General features: G+C 36.0%; 1 protein-coding gene across 4 annotated transcripts in view; it reads right to left on the minus strand.

Moving 5' to 3' along the window:
- rp1 (RP1 axonemal microtubule associated) overlaps window positions 1-20,427 on the minus strand; it is a 270,471-nt gene that overhangs the window by 228,420 nt on the left and 21,624 nt on the right. For all 4 annotated transcript variants that reach the window (XM_062980362.1, XM_062980361.1, XM_016995666.2 and 1 more), the window contains exons 2-3: window positions 14,086-14,742; window positions 9,636-9,807 (exon numbers count right to left, since the gene is read on the minus strand). In XM_062980362.1, the coding sequence (XP_062836432.1) occupies window positions 9,636-9,807; window positions 14,086-14,742 (829 nt within the window). The remainder of the gene's footprint in view (window positions 1-9,635; window positions 9,808-14,085; window positions 14,743-20,427) is intronic.

Here is a 20,427-nt window from a genome sequence, read left to right on the forward strand (position 1 = left end):
GAAACCAACAAGGTCTGCTCATGTAATAGTGTCCTATGTCAGGAAGATTGGTTCTTCTATGTTTGTGGGGTGAAGGCTTTCAAAGAACACAAAGATCTTAATCCCACAGGCACTTTATAAAGGATCCAGAAGAAGCAATAACAAGTCACTAAAGGGAGAGAGAATTACTATAGATCAATCCAAACTTCAAATCAAACTAATTTGAGGCAATCAACCAATGCAAAAAGCATAGAAAAACTGAAAGCCAGAGGGAGCCAAAGCAGTCTGTAAAGAACAGAATAGGCACCTGAATAAAATAGCCTCCGTAATGTTACTATCAGTTGTTTGTGTCAATTGATTTCAGAAGTGTTTGGTAAGAAATGGACTAGTCACATCTGATTTCATTCTCCTTTCATAAATAGAAACATAAACATCCAAAGGACAAACGAAACCAGCACTGTAAACTCCAATGTTGTAGGTTTTTGCTTTAAAGGATATGTGACATACTATTCCTAACTGTAGTTTTCAAATATAAGATGGTATAAGCAATGAAATAATTCATTATGAAAACCACAGTTAGGAGTTTCTGTCTCTCTCTCTCTCACTGTCTCAATGATTCTCTTCCAAAAATGACTTTCAAGACTCCTAACAACTATAACTTCAAATTAAAACCTCAGTTAAGGCAGATAAGCATATTAAAGGGACATGAGAGGCCTTCCACAGGATGGCAAAACATCAGGGCATTCCTGGACAAAGTCCTTGCAGATGGCCAATTATCTCACACTAGAAGTGACTTGCATTTTCTTAAGTTGCTCCTGATACGGAAAAAAGCATATTAAAAACAATTAAAATTGGCAGGTGGAAAGAAACAGTACCACCCTTATATTTAAACCTAGTTGTATGCCAAACCCTTCCTGAATAAAATACTATTCCTGCCAATGATAACTGCTTAGGGGAGAACAGGCTAGGGGACCAGTTTAGTCTTGCTTGACAAGGACTTTTTAAGATTGGGATCAGTAACCAATGAAGTCTTCCTGGATTTCCATAAAATAATTTCAAAAAGTGGTTGGAAGAAGAGAAGAACCTTAAAAGATTAAAGGTTATTTAGTGTTCATCCATTTAAGTTTTACGAAATTTGAGTATAGTTAATTTATTTTATTGTTCATAATATTGATCTGATACAGAAGTCAAAGGTAAGAGTAATGACAAACATGGCTTCAAAACAGTGTAAGACAAGTATTTACATACACACACAAAACATAGCTGCCTTTGGAGTTTCAAAAAATACAAACCATGTTCTTCTATGCTAATTGCTTATAGACATTGCACAATAAAGTAGCAATGTTTATCAAAAACAGCTACAATAAAATTATTAATAGAAGTAGTAATATTTATGATGAATGTCCAAAGTACCCTCAGCAACTGGAACTAGTCCATGCTGAAGTTTTAACTGAATTATTATGAAAAAGAGCATCTGGACAGGAGAAAAAAATTAGTTTGGCTGTATGTAAATATGGAATTAGAGATATTATTCTCCAGATTCTGTTAACCCTTCTTTGAAACATGCCCCTTTGTATTTTCTAAGGTCTCTGGTGCATATGAATACAAAGTCAATGTCCTCTAAAAGTATACATAGTAATTCAGTCTGCAACAAAAACACCATTCTTTTGTTTCATCACTGTTTACTTTACATATACTTTACATGGTTTAATAAAATTAAAATGTTCTGTATACAACTCTCAAAAACATGTTATTGAAAGAAAGTGTACGGGAATTACAAACCTAAATTAGTTTACATTTTAAAATATCCATAGAGAGTCTTAACAAATTTGACAGATAAAAGTTGCATATTTGCAACATAGTTAATTATATATATATTATATGCATTAACTCTATTTGCTCCTAGTACCATTCATAAACTTGGTTTGTAAAAAAAGTAAGTACTATATGAACCATTAGGAAATTAAGTGATAATCCAGATTGTAGGTGAACAAAGCCATTTGATGGTATCCGGACTACTTACATGAGGTCTTAACGTTGCCTGAGAAAATACTGTCCAGTGTTCTTAGATTACCACACTCCATATTCCTCAAATCGGAGGTGCATTTTATCCACCTCAGTTTAAAGTGAGAAACTTTAACATGGGCTGCTGTACAAAATTCATTCCAATATTTCTCTCCCAGCACACTCAGAGGAGGTCTAATGGTTTCTCCACTGAAAGAGTGAGCCCAGCTTTCACAGTGCTTCATTCATAAATCTATCCACAAATTAGTAGAAGTAACATTTCCACTCTGTCCTTGTCAACTAAAAGGTTATGTGGTTCTAAAGCATGGATTTCAACATGCATCTTAAAATGAGATGTATTTTAGGCACAGTTAATAATGTATCTTCATTTCAAACAATATTTGCTCTATTACAAACATTGGTTTGTTTCAGAAAATATGGGAAAACAAGGAGAAAAACACACAAGAAAAAAGAAGAGATAGAATTTTTATAAAATAATGTGTTTACTCATATCCTTCCAGGTTGAGCATCCCTTATCTGGAATTCTGAAATTTGAAATACTCCAAAATTCTAAAATTGTCCACATGTTGCGATAGTGATGCCTTTGCTTTCTGATGGTTTAGTGTACACAAACTTTGTTTCTTGAGCTATTTTTTTTAAAAAAAAATGTATAAAATTGCCTTCAACTATATGTACAGGGCATATATGAAGCATAAATGAATTCCATATATAGACTTGGACCTCATTTCCAAGATATCTTATTATGTACATATATGCAAATACAGATATTCCACAATCTGAAATCCAAAATCCTTCTAGTATGAGGCATTTTAGATAAAGAATATTCAACCTGCAGCTTATTGAGATATCTAAATCCATGGAAAGGATGTCACTCCCATTATTATGGCTATTTATATACACTGCCATAGCATTCTTAACAAATGTTTTAGGAATCTGCAGATTCAGTTCCACTTTGCTTTTCTTTTACAGAAGACAGAGTTTCATCTTTGACATTGAGGGCATTTTCCTCTTCCAAATTTACTGTTAAGTTTCCATCAGTTTTGTTTAAGAATGTCTCCTGGTAGTGAAAAGTTTCACAGCCACAATCTTCTAGTGCCTCTGGAAATGAAGGAGGTATTTGATTTATATTGCCTCTTGAGCTTTGAGATACAGATAAATTGTTATTCTGTCCTACTGTTATCTCACCAAGTGCTTCTTCAACTGCATAATTTTCATGATTGTTGATTTCCTGTAGATTTACAGCTATACTTTCTGTAATGGATAACTTCTTTAAGCCTGGGTTTTCTTTTAGTGATAAAAGTAACCTAAAATTAGCATCATTCATGAAATCTAAGGCATTGTCTGCGTAAAACCTGTCAAAAATTTTGTGTGCGATCTTATTAATACTATTGTTTTTCAACTGTGATTGGTTTTTGTCAAATCCAATTTCATGTTTGTCTTGCCACATGACGGGTGGGGAATGCGTGAATAAGCGTAGTCCCACTTGATTCTCAATATCAGAGGCTTTTTGGTAAGCACACCCTCTTATTGCCTCATTTGTTGGCTTGATTATGGCCATCAAAATGGGGCAATGTTGCCCACAAATAGCATGAAGTTTATCTAGAGAATCCTGATCCTCACGGCTATTCCTGATTGAATTACGACTTGGTTGGGTTTGAATTGGCTCATCATTTAAAGGCTGATCTGTTGGGTGCACCTTATTATCAGGTAATCTGAACTCTACTGATGTAAAAGCTGGGGGACTGGCATTCACATCAGCAGAAATGTCTGTGGAATTGGTTGTCTTTCTGGTTGCTTTAAGAGGCAAAGTGCTGCCAATTTGGCTATTTTGGCTTTTTACACTTAGAGCATCAGGAAATGGTTCCGAATCACTATTATGAGGCATGTTGAAGTAGTTGCATCCATTGTCACATGGTTTAATCATGTCTTCAAGTTCAGAAGATGATATTTCTTTGAGAGGAGGCCGTGAATCCAAATTGCCAAAATGTGAGTATGGAATGTCATCGCTATGGTTGTCAAATGCAGTGTCAGCTGATGTATCTGTAGTGCCATACATTCCATTGTTCTCAGGAGGAGACCTTCTTATTAAATGGTCTTCCTTAAGAAGCCATTTTCCTTTCTCAATCAATACTCCCCCATCTTCAGCACTGGGCCCACTGGACTGATTGTACTGATTTACATAATCATCATTGTAATATGCTTCTTCCCCATTAAGACTGAATTGCGGAGCTGGTAATGTAGCATTTTCTTTTTCCCATTCTGAGTTAGTAGTGTATAAATCTTGTGGGATTTCATGTGACACTAGTGAAGAAGACATATCATCATTAGACCAGCTATTGTGTGCTTCGCAAAATGCATGGTTTTTTTCCATGACTGTGTGGAAAGGTTCTTCAGTATCTTTCTGCAGTGCTTGAGTCAAATAAGGAGGACCAGGTTTAGAAGAAGCTTCTGTTTTCCCATAAAGCCTCTCTATTGTTCTTTTCACATACCCTTTGTTGTACTCTTTTTCATACAATGCTTCATCTGCACTTCCATTGGTCAAATCACTGGATTGCCTAAAGTTATAATCACTTTCATCACTTTCTGGCCGATAATCTGACAAATCAGAAGTTGCTGGGCTTTTCAAACATTTTTTGAATTCCATAGAAGAACTTGAGTGGAACCCACCACATTCAAGTTCCTTAACTATCAATTTGACTCTAGATGGTGGCTCCTCTTCACAGGCATCTGCTGGAATTTGCTTGGATTCATAACAAAAAGATAATGGGGATTGCTGTGACAATCGATCTGAACTTTCCTCACAAGTACCATCTTCCTCTATATCTTCATGTGTAGAATCTTCTAGCTTGTCACCATTTGTAGCATTTTCGGCAGCTGAAGTAAGAATCTCATTTCTATTTTCTGTTTTACAGAAGGATTCCTTGCATTCTTGCTCTTCTGTGCTCTTTAACTCTTTTTCATCTACCTCTGAAGTTTCTATCTCAAAAAAGTGGTCTTTATCATGAGAGGTTATGCTGTGACTGGTTGACTTAGGTTCCTCTGATATTTCTGATTCTTCATTATTATATGATGCATCTGTGTGTTTTTCCTGGGATTCCTGCATTGAACTGTCCTCATTTTCTTTTAATGATTTCTCATTTGAAATAAGGTCAGAGTTGTTCAATGGAACAGGGCCACAATCACCATTAACATTTAAATCATGTAGATTTGAATTCTCTACTAACAAACTGCCTTTCTTTTGCTCTTCACTGATTCTTTCATTTGAATCCACAGCCTCTGAATTTATTTTCTTGTTTAGATCATCCTGTTCTTTAGCATCTGAGATGTTTTTGATTTGAACTAGAGAAACAGGTTCTTGTCTTTCTGTTTGCTTTGTAGACAATATTAAATAGTTAGCTGTGCAGTCCTGCATATTAGAAACAGCATTCTTCAAGTCATCTGCTTTTTCTTTAACTGCAACTTGTTTCAAATATGTAAGCAGTGTAAATATTTCAGAACATCTACAGGTAGTTTGCATGACGTCATCTTTATTTACATTGGATAAGCTTTCTTTCAGATTTAGTAGAAGGAGCCAAGCTAGAAGGAGATCGGAAGGAGATCCAAGAAGTGAAGGAAGATAATTATCTGTAAGACAGCATGATTTTTTAATGCACCCAATATTGTTTTTCTCAGCATTAAGAATTGCTGATTTCAATTCATGCAGCAATGCATTACTCATACAATCCTCCTCCACATCAGTTCCTAGAATGTTATTGTTGGTTTGGGCATGAACGTGAGCAGCAATCGCAGACATATGCCTTTGACCAACATCTTCTGTTGGAACCTTCTTTTTCTCATGTTCATGTATAATTTTGGATAGTTTTGCATTGTTTTGAATATTTGACTGTAATAAATACTTGGCTTCTTCTATTAAGCTTGCATCAGCATCTGTCAAACAACCGATGTGTTTTTCATATATGTTTTTCAACTCTTGAACAGATTCTTCAACAGTCTCTATTTCACTGAGATGGTTGGATTCTTTCCCTACATTAATACTATTCTTTCCTGCTAATTCACTTCCAGGAAAGGACTTGATAGATGGCTGTTGCTTTTTTCTGTCATTAGAACTTATGGGAGCTAAACATTGGTCAGGCCTTACAGCATCAGGAAATATGTTTTGCAACCAGCTTTGAACATAATTTTCGAGAGAATGCTCAGTAATCTCATCAGTAAAATCTCTATGTCTCAAAGCAGCCAGTGATCTGTCAGCCTCAACTTCACTAGCTGGAGCACTTTCAATTTTTTTGTTCTTTTTTGTTTTTTTATGTTTCATTGATAATTTGTGTGTCTGATTGGAAGTGGTCTTTGCATGTTCGGTTTCAACATTTAGGTCACTTTCTTGATCAGTTATTGGCTTCAAGGAAGCTAGATGAGTTGAAGTTTGATCTGTTACATTAATTGAATCATGTATAATTTCTTGAGCATGTTGAGTGTCATTGTTTGAGTTATTTTTAATTAACAGCAGCCCTTCTGCTTTTGTAGATTGTGGCAAATTATGTTTTTTGTCTGATTTCACTTTTAGTTTAGGCAACTGTCTATTTGGAATTTTCTTTAGTTTAGAGAGTAATTCATTTGGTTGTGACTGCAGTGGATCCTCACTACACAATTCTTCTTCGGTGATTACATTTTTATTAGAATTGTGTGAATTGCCAACAGGAAATGCAAGTACTATTTTTTTAGTGGTGATTTTTGTAGAGGAACGCTGTGTGCTCTCCCTTGGAGTGTGCACCTCAGTTGTCTGCACATCATTCACAGCACTTCCTTCCATTGACACATCATCCAAGTTTTCATGAGAACCTATAGCTTGTTTCATGATATGTGCAGAAGATTTCTTCTTCTTCTTTTTGTTCTTCTTAGTCTTGCTAGAGGTAGACACAGCTTGGCTTTCATCAGAGAGTTGTCTAGCTGTCATGCCTTCAGCACTGTCATTCTTGCCAGTGGTATGAGAAAGCTGCATCACCGTAGAAGTGATTTGAGCACATTTGCATACTGTTTCGTTAGTTTCAGGAGGTGATGGATGTTGTGAAGCTTGAGAAGAAAGCAATTCTTTACACTGATTGCATATTATATCTTCATTTTTTGAGCGAGACCATTCTGAACGTGTGTTGAAGAAATGTGGATTGCTCTCTGTTGCATCATCGTGATTGGACAAAGGATTGGAATTAGTAACACTTGATGTTTGACTACTAGCATGAGTAACCATACAATATTCAGATTTTGTTTCTCCACTGTCCATTTCTTCACTAAAAGAAAATTGTCCTACCAGCTTTTTTTGGACTGCTCTATCTGATACCACAGTGACACTTTCAACTAGTGCCTTCTTTTGCCGGACTCTTCTAGGACCAGGAGTAGGAGGTCTATAAAAATGCGGCTTTGAATTATTATTATCTGTGTGATTCAAATCTGGATTCACAGAAGGATTCTGCCAGATATCATATGTGCTACTTTCCATTATGCCTACTGAATTTTGATTGGTCATTTCTGTGCTGATCTGTTGCAATGACACATCATCTTCAGCATGGCTGGAGTCCTCGTCAGTGTTTTTATATGTCAAAATATTTAATTCTGATAACTGATCTTCTGTAGTTGTGGCAAAGGTGCCAGCACGGCTGACACAAGTTGTCCATTTTATGGTTTCCTCTTCTTTTATGTTCAGCCGAACTTTCATCTCAACTGTCATACTGCCATCTTGATTAAGATGAACTGACTTTTCTATGTCATCTGCAGTTGGCACTATGCAGAATTCTTCACCAGTCTGTGAGCTATTTCCCACTAAAATCATGTCATTATCAGGTACATAAGAAGATACAGAATTGTTATCATTACTATAGCCTTTAGAAGAAGAAGCAGAGAACATCTGTGATCTGGAGCTTGAATCTATCTGTGCACTCACTTTCAAGCAATTTGTTGAAAAATTCCAAATGATAAGATTAGAAGAGAAACACAGAAGACAGTAATCAGACAGTGATCCAAGGACAGAGGCAGCGGACAGGCATGGCAAAGAGATAAGAGAGAAAGAAAAACACACAAAAGGATTATTAGTGCAAAATCATTATACACAGGGAGCAATAATATAAGATATTGCTTATGAGAGATCACAGTATGGTTAGGCTGTATGTTAACCTGCCACAGCAAGAAACTAAAATGTAGTCTAATAACATCTTAATCGTAACAAATTGTATTTGATATAATTTTCAAAGGACTACAGACCTCTCCAGCAAATTCAGCTAGTGAAATGGGCTGGAGTTCATTAAAGTATATGCCAAATAAAATGCATTCATTTTTAATATGTCACTAGACTCTTTCTTGGTGTTTTTGGGGGGGGGGGGCAATATTCTCTACTCTTTTAAATGGGAGTAGCTGACACACCAGGACAATGCTCACAATTCCTTATAAAACCTGTCTTTTTTCAAGATATACACATTTATTTAAATTTACTTTGCATAATTTATTCAAGATTAGTTAAACTCAATGTGAAATAAAAATCAGATATTATACAATGGAATCTTAAATGAGTTCATATGCAGATATGAATTTCCATTATGCACATTTGAATTAATAAATGTGTTGAGTCTGAGAATTCTAGGTCTTTTTTTTAAACCAGGTTGGTTACCAACTACCAGATAGAATACCTATTTTTTGTGTCATTACATTCTTTAGGCTTGTGCACAGAGGATAAGCCTTTGTGGTGCAATCTCTAAGCCCCTGATGGTCTGCTTTTTTATGTAACTATATGCATTAGACTCCCATAGCCTAGATCTCAAACGGAGCTTACCTTGTTTCTGCAAATACAAACACATCTTTATATTGAACTAATATTGCCTGTTCTCAGTTACCTTGTGGTCAAAAAAGGATGAGGCCTCTGCCTCCATCAAACCATCCTTAGGACCACTTAAAGCACCATCTTAAGCAAACATATCAAGCAAGAATTATGCCTTTGACTCTGTCATTGCCACTTTTCAGTGGTTTTCAGAAAGGTTTCTTGCAGATATGATGGGCTTATAATTAGAAGTAGAGGTTAGCCTTTTTATTAAGCAGAGAAAGAGAGATATATACTTAAGGATGGCAAAATGATTATAGCAAATATGTGCCACTTAGTGTGCTCTATGCCCTCAGCCTACTCAGCTAAACTCAAGTGAAGAATGTTAATCTATCACCATCAATTCTATTAGGTTATTACTCTTTTTATTTTTATAGACTGATAATTATTTTAGATTAATGAATGTATGTGTGTTTGCTAAACCCGGTTAAGGTAATGAATATGAAAAGCGTAGATAAACTCATCAGACTATGGGGTCATGCAAGGTGGTACTTCCTCGTAACCATTATATGCCCTCTTCCTAGTCAGTTCTTGATTTTGTTCTGTTGATTTGCAAATTTTAAAAAAGAGTTCTACCTGTGTCTGCTTTAACATAATTGAAATGCTGCATAACCAAAGTACCTCATTTATCATGATATTCACTTTCATGTTGTTGATTTACTAAGGTAACTGTTGGGATAAAGTGAATAACTACCCTATAGACTTTTTCCCTGAAAGGAATGGTCTACATCTGAGACCAAAATTATTTAGGAAAGTTGAAAAGGAAACTTACTTTTTCTGCTCTCTGACTTGGCATTGGATCTTGGATATACACGATTTGTGGCCCCAGGCAATTTTCCAGGTAATGAGTACCTATGAGGGTCATAATTCCCTGCTTTGAAAGGTTCTTTCCCTGCAGCCACAACTGTTCCAGAACATAGGACCAAAGCTTGAAGGTTGGGAACCTAGAAGATAAACAACAGACAAGGTTGGCTGCTATGAAAAAGAACAGAGTACTTTGGGCCAGGATTTGGAATTAAAACAGTGATTCCAATCACATTTGACTGCTTCAGAAACTATGAATGGGACTTGGCACAACATAATGACATGTGGAGTATTCATGTTCGTTATTCCAGCCAAACAGCATCTAACCAACCATTTCTTCCTTCTTCTAAACACCGAGATTCCAATCCTCCCTATAACCACCACCATTTATTTGGCATTCTATTCCCATTGAAGATATATGATCATTTTAAGCAAGATTTTGTGCATTTGTGGGGCACCTTTGTGGATAATATGTTTGTATTACATTTTTCCTTATTTTTTCAAAGCTTGCAATTCCTCTGAGCATATAAAACCTTTTTCTTGTTTCTCAGTAGGTCTTGTTTGACAATTTAGTCTCTACAACACATCATGTGGCATCAGCACGCATGTGCATATGGGCATGTGTTTGTGCATCAACACATACACATACCTCCTCTATCAGGCTACCCCATACTTCCCATTCATAAGCAATCACAATTTGTTGGTATCTGAGAATGCCAAGCTCATTGGGCTGTTGTGTCTCCTTCTTCAGACCTTGAAGTTCTTCTGATCATGATAATTTCCCAGCTCCAACAACTCAGCCCCTGAGTTTGACACTGAGATAAATGTAGCTATAAAGATAAGTTTTTTGAAGTTTTACAATCTTAAATCCTAATTACTGTGTTTCTTTTCATGGATGTGACAGTTCAGAGTGTCAATTTCTGCTTGAGAAAAGCATGCAAAAGATTCAATATTTCTCTTCCAAGTTTTGCAACCAAATTAATGGCTTTGTAAAGTAAAGCTAGTTCAGTCATCACTGGACGAGCTTGTATTTGTGAACCCAACCACATCACTATCGCGTCCATTATTTTTAGAAGTGTCAGGACGGTCCAATTTCAATAAAGGCATTTCAGAGACAAAGTGTTATTGCATCTTGTAGACCAGCTTCTGATGCTGAGTGGTGATGAGTTAGAATACACTAATTTATATGCATCCAGTGAAAGGAATTAATGAATTAAAATTCATTAAAAATAGAATTTGAAGTTTTAAGTTTTATATGCTCAAATTAATTAAACATATACATTGGAAGTTTGCCACAAAAGGGGCAAACACATTTTATTTTTAATGAAACTCAATAATTAAGCTATTATTTTGCCACAACAATTGTACAGAATTTGGTTACTAATTAAATTATTAATCAAGTTACTTAGAGAACTAAATATCCACCAAATTTTGTCTTACCCATTTTGTTGTTTGTTGTTGTCATTTGCTATCAAGTCACCTTCAACTTATGGTGACCCTACAAATGAGAGCCCTTCAAACGTCCCGGTCAAATGTCCTGCTCATTGAATCAATCCATCTGTAGTGTGGTATCCCTTGTCTCCTACTACCTTCCACTTCACCAAGCATTATTGTCTTTCCCAATGAGTCATGTAATCTCATGATACGTGCAAAGTAAGACGTATCCATGTACTCATCATTGCTTCTAGACCAATCCTCAGTTTCTTGCATTTTCTCAAAACTACATTTTGCTATATATATTTTTATTTAGCCCTCTTGCATTGTGAAATTATAACTTGGCAACTTGGAATGGGAGTGAGGGCGGGGAGAGATTGTTCATTGGATCCAGGTAGTCCTGTTGTCTTCTGCACTGGACCCCTTATAGAGGTTCCTACTTCATCTCAAGAAACTTAATTTTGTTGTTCTTGAGACTTTTGCTGAAATCCACATGGGAAACAGCAAGCAAGACAAAATGTGAGGAGATAAAATTCTAATGCAGAGAGAATGCAAAAAGAGAGAGAGGGGGGGGGGAGATTTTGGTGAGATGGATGAGAAATAATTTTTTTTTAAAAAAATGCAGTTGCCTCCTTCTTTTCAAGGATGAAAATAGGAAAAGCACACAGATGAGTTAAATAATGGGTGTTATTTTTCACCTTTATTCTAGAAAACATTTAAAAGTAGTAATATAGCATAAATTTAAATGACAAGTGAGAATGAACAGTAGGTAAAAGAAGTTCACTTCAATATAAATATACCTGAATGAGAACTTTTCAGTTAATTATCAATTAATGAATTAGCCCCTTTTCTCTAACTTCCCTATTTCTGTACCAATCTGCAATAATAATAACTACCTACTCCCATTTTTGTTTCGTTAAACTTGTTAGGGCTTTGTTTTAAATGTCGTTGCATGTAACTTCTGAAATGGGGCCTTGTGAAATGACCCCAACAAATACCAATAGTTCAAGTGTTGGAGTTTGGTTTCAGGGCCAAAAAAGAGCAATAACAGTGTTACCTGGCTGCAACCCCAAATACTTGACAGAAAATGAGAGTGTCACACTTCATGCACAAACTAAACATAGGCTTGATGGGATTACGACATGGCTGACACGTGTCACGAGATTGAGGCCACTCCTGTGGCTACCATGGATTAAGCTCCTTAGTAATCATGAGTACACCTTGGAAGTAGAACAGGAAGATGTGGTTTAAGAGCAAGCTAGTTTGTCACAAATAGAAGGATTTAAATTCCCCTTATTTCCACCTCTGTATCTCCAAGGTTTCCACGGATTTCCTTAACACTAGGACCTCCTCTCAGACTCTGATAAGCACAGAGGCAACACAAACCTGCCCTCTGAGATGTGAAATACCAAAATGCCAGACCACTGTTCTTGATCATTCTGTTCAAATGCTAATAACAAGAAATCTATACTACGTGGCATGTTCTTTGTGAAAACAAAGATGCTAGTGCATTAGAAGTCGTGCAACAGCAGTTGTAGTAGAAATTAAAGAGAGATTTACATACAAGTGTTTCCTAGTTATAATATCTTAGTTACAGAAAACAGTATAGAAGACCTCAGGATCACTTCTCTTTTAAGATATTTCCCTTAAATATTGTGATATGATGGAGTAAGAATGTAGCTCTTCACATATGTAAATCTTGCATGCATACAAGAACAAATACAGTGATTTCATATATTTCCTTCCCAGTGTATGTATATGTTTCAATGATTTTTCACTCTTGGGGGCTTTTTTGGAAAAAAAAATGGAAAAGATTTGCCAAAAGGGTAAAAGTCTTTTTGGCAAAACACAAACAAACAAACAAACAAAAAAACCCAAGGCATTTGGAGAAACAAAATATTGGTTTTGTGCAATGCAACTATGTGTTTTATGTATTTAAAATTTCCCTCCAAAACAGGTACCAACGTGTGGAAAAATAATGGATGTTGACTTCTTTTCTCATTGGGAAGGACATCTTGATGTATTGAGACATCCTTTCTTCTTGAAGTGAAGAACATTTGTGAATACTATAGAGTCTCACTTATCCAACATAAACGGGCCGGCAGAACATTGGATAAGCGAAAATCTTGGATAATAAGGAGGGATTAAGAAAAAGCCTATTAAACATCAAATTATGTTATGATTTTACAAATTAAGCACCAAAACATCATGTTTTACAACAAATGGATAGAAAAAGCAGTTCAGTACATGATAGTGTTATGTAATAACTACTGTATGAATTTAGCACCAAAATTTTGCAATTTATTGAAAAATTGACTACAAAAACATTGACTACTAAAAGGCAAACTGTGTTGGATAATACAGAACCTTGGATAAGCGGAGCTTAGATAAGCGAGACTCTACTGTATCTCTAGCAGGGCAATAGTTCGACTGAAATTTTAAGGAAGTTAAAGGTTGCAGTTAGGGGTCTCATTAATGATCCCTTATTTCTACTCCATCATTCATAATTTGGGTATATTTTATATCATACATTGATAATTGTACACTTTATGTATCACAGGAAGTTGATTCACAGTTAGCAGTAAGTATTCTAGTTTATTCGACATGATCAAGTATCCTTCCATGGAGGGTTCACTCAATCCCACCTAGTACCTCCTTCTGGTAGAAGAAAATGAATATGGTATGAGTTTTTCACTAAGGTTTGCATCATGTTGTGTCATTCAGACTAAGATGTCTGGTTTATTGTTCTCTTAACTAGCCAGAAACATAAGTAAAGACTGAACTCTTCTTTTCTGAATCTAGCAAATATAAGAAACACTGTGAAAGTATTTCAGTCCAATGCATTCTGTTTGACAAACAACTAAATTTGTGATGGCTCATTCATATCAGCATTTGCGTGTAGGCCAGCTATAAGAAAACCTTACCAGGACCACTATCTCTACCAAAATTGATGAAATATCTCTGATATTTTCCTATAGTCTTACCTTTCTTCCATCAGTAGTATATAATTTCATGACTGGATACTGCATAAGTTCACTGATGTGCTCCAGAAAGGCCTCGAAGTTTTCTGTGTTCTTCTTCCCCAAGATAACTGCACGTCGAACTCTTACATTGCCATTTTTGAAAACCAGCAGCTTCTTAGGAGTACTTAATTTGACTGTGCTACCTCTCTGGAATATTCCGCGGTCCCCTTCTCTAGCTAACTGTACAGCTCTTCGGCGGGCACTGATTGGCCTGCTGTTTTGCCAGGGCAATGGCTTTTTACGGGCCATTTCCAGATTAATGGGCTTGACTTTCCTCTGTTGGGAACAGATGTATGACTTTCCATCTTCAAGCTCTTCCAGATTATTGATGCTGTGTATCCCCCGTGGTGTAGTGATGTTCCTCACCCCAAAAGGCAGTGGTACTCTTTTTGACAAGTTATCCAGCAAGGCATCAAATGATTTGAAAGAACGATTATTGACAACCATTTTGACTCCATTAAATTGTGGGTCTCCACTCTTGTAAAAGCAGACCCGCTTGGCCACAACGGGTTCTGTGACATTGAGAGGGCGTGCAGAGAAAGACTGCTCACTCCCTGAAGTGTGGTGCTGAACCACCGAATAGTTGGTTGATGGTATTTCACTCATTTTGACAGCAATCTGGAATAAGGAGACAGAAGTAAATGTTCACTCTCATGATAACAATAACACAGCCCTCATTTCTGAGAAGTCACAAAGGAGATTTTAAGAAAAGCAACAGCAGTAAATCTTGCCAAAAAATCAGTGGCTTAAATAGGTTCATGCTGTTATCTCTAAATTCCACAAAGACTGGTAGGATTAAGCCAACAAAGCTTTGCTTGCAAATATGTGCAGAATTCTCCAATGTATTTTCATATATCTTATCATTTTGGTACAACAGAACATTTTACTTAGCAAAAGGTACTTAGTCACACCAGAATAGTAATTAGGTGTTTTTTTGTTTCATTAATGAATGTAATAGCAACATTTCCTAGTTTTATACTGCAGAGATTTTCATACAGAGGAATGATTTTATGTCTCAGGTGATCCAAACTGCAAGTCAAAGATTAACAAAGCAAAAATGAAGCAAAATCCAGAACGAAATTCAGTCATGTGCCTACACAGTTCACTTTAGTTGCAAACAGGTTTGTCTATGACTACTTCCTGCTTGATTATAGTTTCATTTTGTTGTTGCTAACTATTGCCAAGACAACTTTGGTTTATGATCCATGTATTATACCACAGAATTGTAGTTGTTCTTTAATTATCTACCTATTTATTGATTTATTAAAATATTGATACCCTGCTTTTTGCCTAAAGGTGACAAACTCAGGGTGACATACAATGAAAGCAACATGACCAATGTAAAAATGTAAACAATAAATGCTTTTCAAAGGCTAAAAACATATTTAAAAGTTTGACAAGCTGGGTTCACTTTATAAATAACATAATAATTATACAAAATGTGGAACACAAAAGTACAGTGAGGTTCTGGATTGATGGAATGGAATGTTATGTTAGGTCACTTTCAGGATTGCCTTCTCCCATACAAACTGCCGAGAACAATTAGGTCCTCTGTGGGGCGTCTGCTCCAGCCTATCAGGTCCCGTCTAGCGATCACCACCCAAAGGACCTTCTCATCAACTGTCCCAAGACTCTGGAATGACCTGCCAGTAGAGTTCTGACAGCTAAATCAGCGGTCGGTATTTTAAAACCATCTAAAGACACATCTCTTCCAGAAAGCCTACCCAGACAGTTTTAAACTATGAATCTTAAACTCATGTCCTTTGTTTGATGTCTGTTTCATGTATTTAATATGTATTTTATAGAAATGCAGTTTTAATGTGGATATTTTATATTTGTTCAATTTTTGCTATGTTTATGTTTCTAAATTGTGTTTTAACCCGCCTCGAGCCAATAATAAAATTATTATTACTATTATTATTGTTATTATTATTATTTGTTAAGGATGTGGAGCCTATCATCATGAAAAAGTATAATCCAGCACCAAAAACATGGTTAAGACCACAAAGAGTCAAAGTGATACCTTTAAGAACTAAGCAAATCAAATATTTTTGCTTGGATTGGAAAACTTGCTGGTTTTACTTTCTCCTGAATTATGTTTTTTAAAGTTATAACATACAACTTGAATATGAAGAGGAAAAACAGTATTATAATGCTCCTATTAAAAAAGAGAAGCAAGCAAAACAAAACAGCAGTGAACAAGGCCTAGTCCCATCACAATTGATTCAGACTTTTGAGATTAGTGCTAAAGGCTCATAGAACACTTAACTATGTGCTTTCTACATAAATAAGACAATAAATGTAAGAATATAAAGTTCCCTGCTGACTTAGGTACACTACACTGAGCATTTTGATTCCTACAAGAGAAGATGCTTATCAAAGAAGTCCATAAGCAGTACATAAGCACAAGAGACTTTCCCCAGAATTATTTGTCAGTACTTGAGATTCAAATAAACAAATATATCTTATTTACTTTATTTATATCCAGCCTTTCTTCCGCTTTTCTGAAGGTGACTAACAACCACACACTTTGGTCCCCAATTAAAACAAAACAAATACAAAAATTAAAAACAACTACTGTGTGGATTAGGTAAAAAAAACAATAAAAATAAAATAAATACAATTAAAATGCGTTTTAAAACACACAATCCTGCTCCAAATCCCACCAACAACCTCTTAAGTCATGTGCTCTTTTATATCCTTCTCCAAATGCTTGCTGGCAGAGAAAGGTCTTTAGCTGCTTGTGAAGGGCAAGCAGATATGAAGCCACCCTGTTTTGGTTTCTCTTGGAAGGGAGTTCCACAGTCTCAGAGCAGCCAGTGAAAAAGCCTTTTCCTGTGTTCCCACAAAATGCACTTGAATGGGTGGTGGGACAGAAAGAAGGCCCTCCCCAGGTTCATAGAGGGAAATATGGTTGTTCAGATAACCTGGACCAAAACCATATAGAGCAGTGGTTCCCAACCTGTAGGTCTCCAGGTGTGTTGGCCTACAACACCCAGAAATCCCAGCCAGTTTACCAGTTGTTGGGATTTCTGTGAGTTGAAGGCCAAAACATCTGGGGACCCACAAGTTGAGAGCCACTGATCTAGAGCTTTGTGGGTCAAAACCAGTACTTTTAATTGTGCCTGGAAAAGTGTTGGCAGCCAATAGAGGTAATGCAAGATGCGATGATAGCTGCTGCTCTTTGGACCAACTGAAGTTTCTGAGCACCTTTCAAAGGCAAGTTGAAAAATAATATTCTTGAGTTTTAGTCTGAACTTTTAAGGAGTTATTTTGAAGGCAAGGTTCAGCACCCTGGATAGCTGCTGTATCGTTTAGGTCGAAACACAAAAACAGCTACACAGACTTGGCAACCACCAGCTGTCACTGATTATTACTAGTGTTCATTGACAGCCTTATTCCCAATGTATTTGCCAAATCTTCTCTTGAAGCCATTTATGTTGGCAGCCATCATCATCTTGAGAGAGCAAATTCCATAGCTTGATTCTGTAAATAATCTGTGTAAAGGAGGCCTTCTGTTTATCTGTCTGGAACCTATAACAGTTGAGTTTTGGAGCATTATGAAAGAAAGATAAAACTTTCTTTCAATACAATTCCTCCAGTGATGATTTCTAAGAAGAACAGGAAAATCCACACAGACCACCAATATGATTTCTACAAGTCTTATGGATAATTATAGCACACACACAGAAGACTGCTTTTCTATCTTCAGTGATGCATACCTGATTCATTGATACTGGAATTATAATTAACAGGAAAACTCTATACATGTTCATTGAGAAGTACAGTACATTGAATGGGATTTACCTTAGCAAGTGTGTTAATGACTGGATTCTGAGGGTGCTTCTAGATCAGTAATTCTCAACCTGTGGGTCTGCAGTTGTTTTAGCCTTCAGCTCCCAAAAATCACAACAGCTGGTAAACTGGCTGGGATTTCTGGGAGTTGTAGGCCAAAACATCTGGGGACCCACAGGTTGAGAACCACTGTTCTAGATTATGCTTTTATAATATTGTGTGACACAATTTGTGTGAATATTCCATTTTTAAAATATGGTATGGGTAAATTACTGCTACCCATCATGACAGTTCTAGCTCTTTCATACATTTCCAGAAAATAAAAAAGCAAAGTGATGGTTCCCTGCATCACATAGGCTGAGGAGCACTAGTCTACATGACATCACCTTCATTTTATAACCTCCTTGTGTTTTCCATTCTTTTTCTCAACAGGAAAAAAGTAATAGTTGAGAAGGTAAGAATGCCACTTCTGTGGTGTTTTCAATTATACCTAGTACAATTAAAAACTAATATTTTGTTTTATATTTCTACGTATCAAACATTCCTTGTAAAATATTTAAAATCAACATTTTTGTTTAATTGACTTGCAGTAATATTAATGAAGCTTCAGAACTTGATATGATTTTATTCTAAGTCTAGTTTTTCCATATCAAAATTAACCATGAATTAACCATATTATCAAAGGGGAATTTGTACTTACTCAGTCATAGACTATATGAAAGGAAAAGGATGTCACTAAATCAAACTTTTCATCTTGTTCATCCAGAGATACTCTTCCATTTCAAAAAAAATGAAGACATTCCAGTTTGTGATTTACTGAGCTGCATAACCACTGTGTTTCTTCCTCAAATTAGTGTTCCTCAGGAAAACATCCAGAATGGCATGAAAATCTTTCTGTAGTCATCCAAACTGCACTGCTTTGTTAGCTTTGCCTGCAGTATTCTATTTGATAATTCAGAAATTATTATTCTCTTGAGAACTTGAGGAAATAATATAGATAATTCCAGATACTTCTATATCTTCAAATCCTGTTGGTTTTGAATGTAATACCAGCTGTTACCCAATCCATGACAGATTCCAGTTCGTTTTAAAAAGGCTAGTCCAAGTAGGACTAATTATCAAATGAGTAAATCTCATGCAGTATTTTTGTAGACAAAAACAAATTCTGATGTTTCATGTCAGTAGAAACAAGTGGTTCTTCTTATGAAAGTGCTTGTATCTCCAGATGGCAACTGCTCCATCTAATTACTACCAAAGGTATAATCAGATTTGAAGCTTCTTCACTTAATCAGGATTACAGCAAGCCTGCTATACTAACTATGGAGCAATATAATAAGAGTCTCCTCAAGTTCCTTCTTTACTTCTCTCCCATTCTCAAGTATTTTCATTACATACACCTTTGTTGAGTATTTATAACTAATCTATGTATTGTTTTATATTTCTGAGACTGGAACTATATAGTAAAGGAAATGCTCAAGACTTACATTTTTAATGCATAATGCTCAACCTCTGAATTCTTTAAACAATTATTAAAGCAATAATTTAGAAACCTACAGCAGTTGATATAGAGTACTATTCACAACTGTGCAATATAATTAAGTTTATTTTATCCTTTGTTAAAAGATTATTTCTGCTACTCAGTACTGGGGGGGTTTTTTCAAACTAATGTGGCAAAACTCCACAATGATGTTTTAAAAGCAAGTGTCCACCTACTTCTTGAATCTTGAAATCTTTTTTGGGAAACAGTACCCTTTCACAATGTGTTGCTGTATGCTTTCAAACAGTTTCTGACCTTTGGTAACCCTAAGAGGAAGCTGTTATAGGATTTTCTTGGCATGATTTCTTCATAATGGATTTCTTTTTGCCTTCCTTTGAGGCCGAGAGAGAGAGAGAGAGAGACTTATCTAAGGTCACCCAATGGGTTTCCATGGCCTAGCAAGGATTCAATCTCTGGCCTCCAGAGTCATCGTCTATCGTTCAAAACTCCATGTCACACTGGATTTCTCCTTTCATGAAGCCTAAAATATAATCACTGCTTCCACACTCTCTTTTGTTTCTTTAGTGCAGTGGTTCTCAACCTGTGGGCCACAGCCCAGCAGAGGGCTGTGAGAACGAAAATCCGGTCTGCAAACCTCCTTCCTCTTTATTTATTTTATTTATTTATTATTATTATATATTTATAAACTAATTGAGGTAATTGTATTTTGGGCATATCCTGGTATAACATGGCTTATTGGAAAATATGATCTTGATCAATAAAGTGTGAGGCAATGAGAAAAATAACATTATGGGTGGAATAGTCTCAATCAACAAATCTCAAGGGTATTCCACTTCTGAGCAAACTGTTAGTAACAAGATATTATGGGGGTCTATTACGCCTCAAGAAAACATAGCCATAACAGAAAGTAACAACAACAAAGCCTGGCTAATTGAGATGGACTTCCCCACTTTACCATTCCATTGTAGCATCTTCATATTGCCATGAATTAATTGGGAAGCCACGCTGAG

The sequence above is a fragment of the Anolis carolinensis genome, chromosome 4, assembly GCF_035594765.1.
Source record: "Anolis carolinensis isolate JA03-04 chromosome 4, rAnoCar3.1.pri, whole genome shotgun sequence".
In the NCBI taxonomy this organism is placed as follows: domain Eukaryota; kingdom Metazoa; phylum Chordata; class Lepidosauria; order Squamata; family Dactyloidae; genus Anolis; species Anolis carolinensis.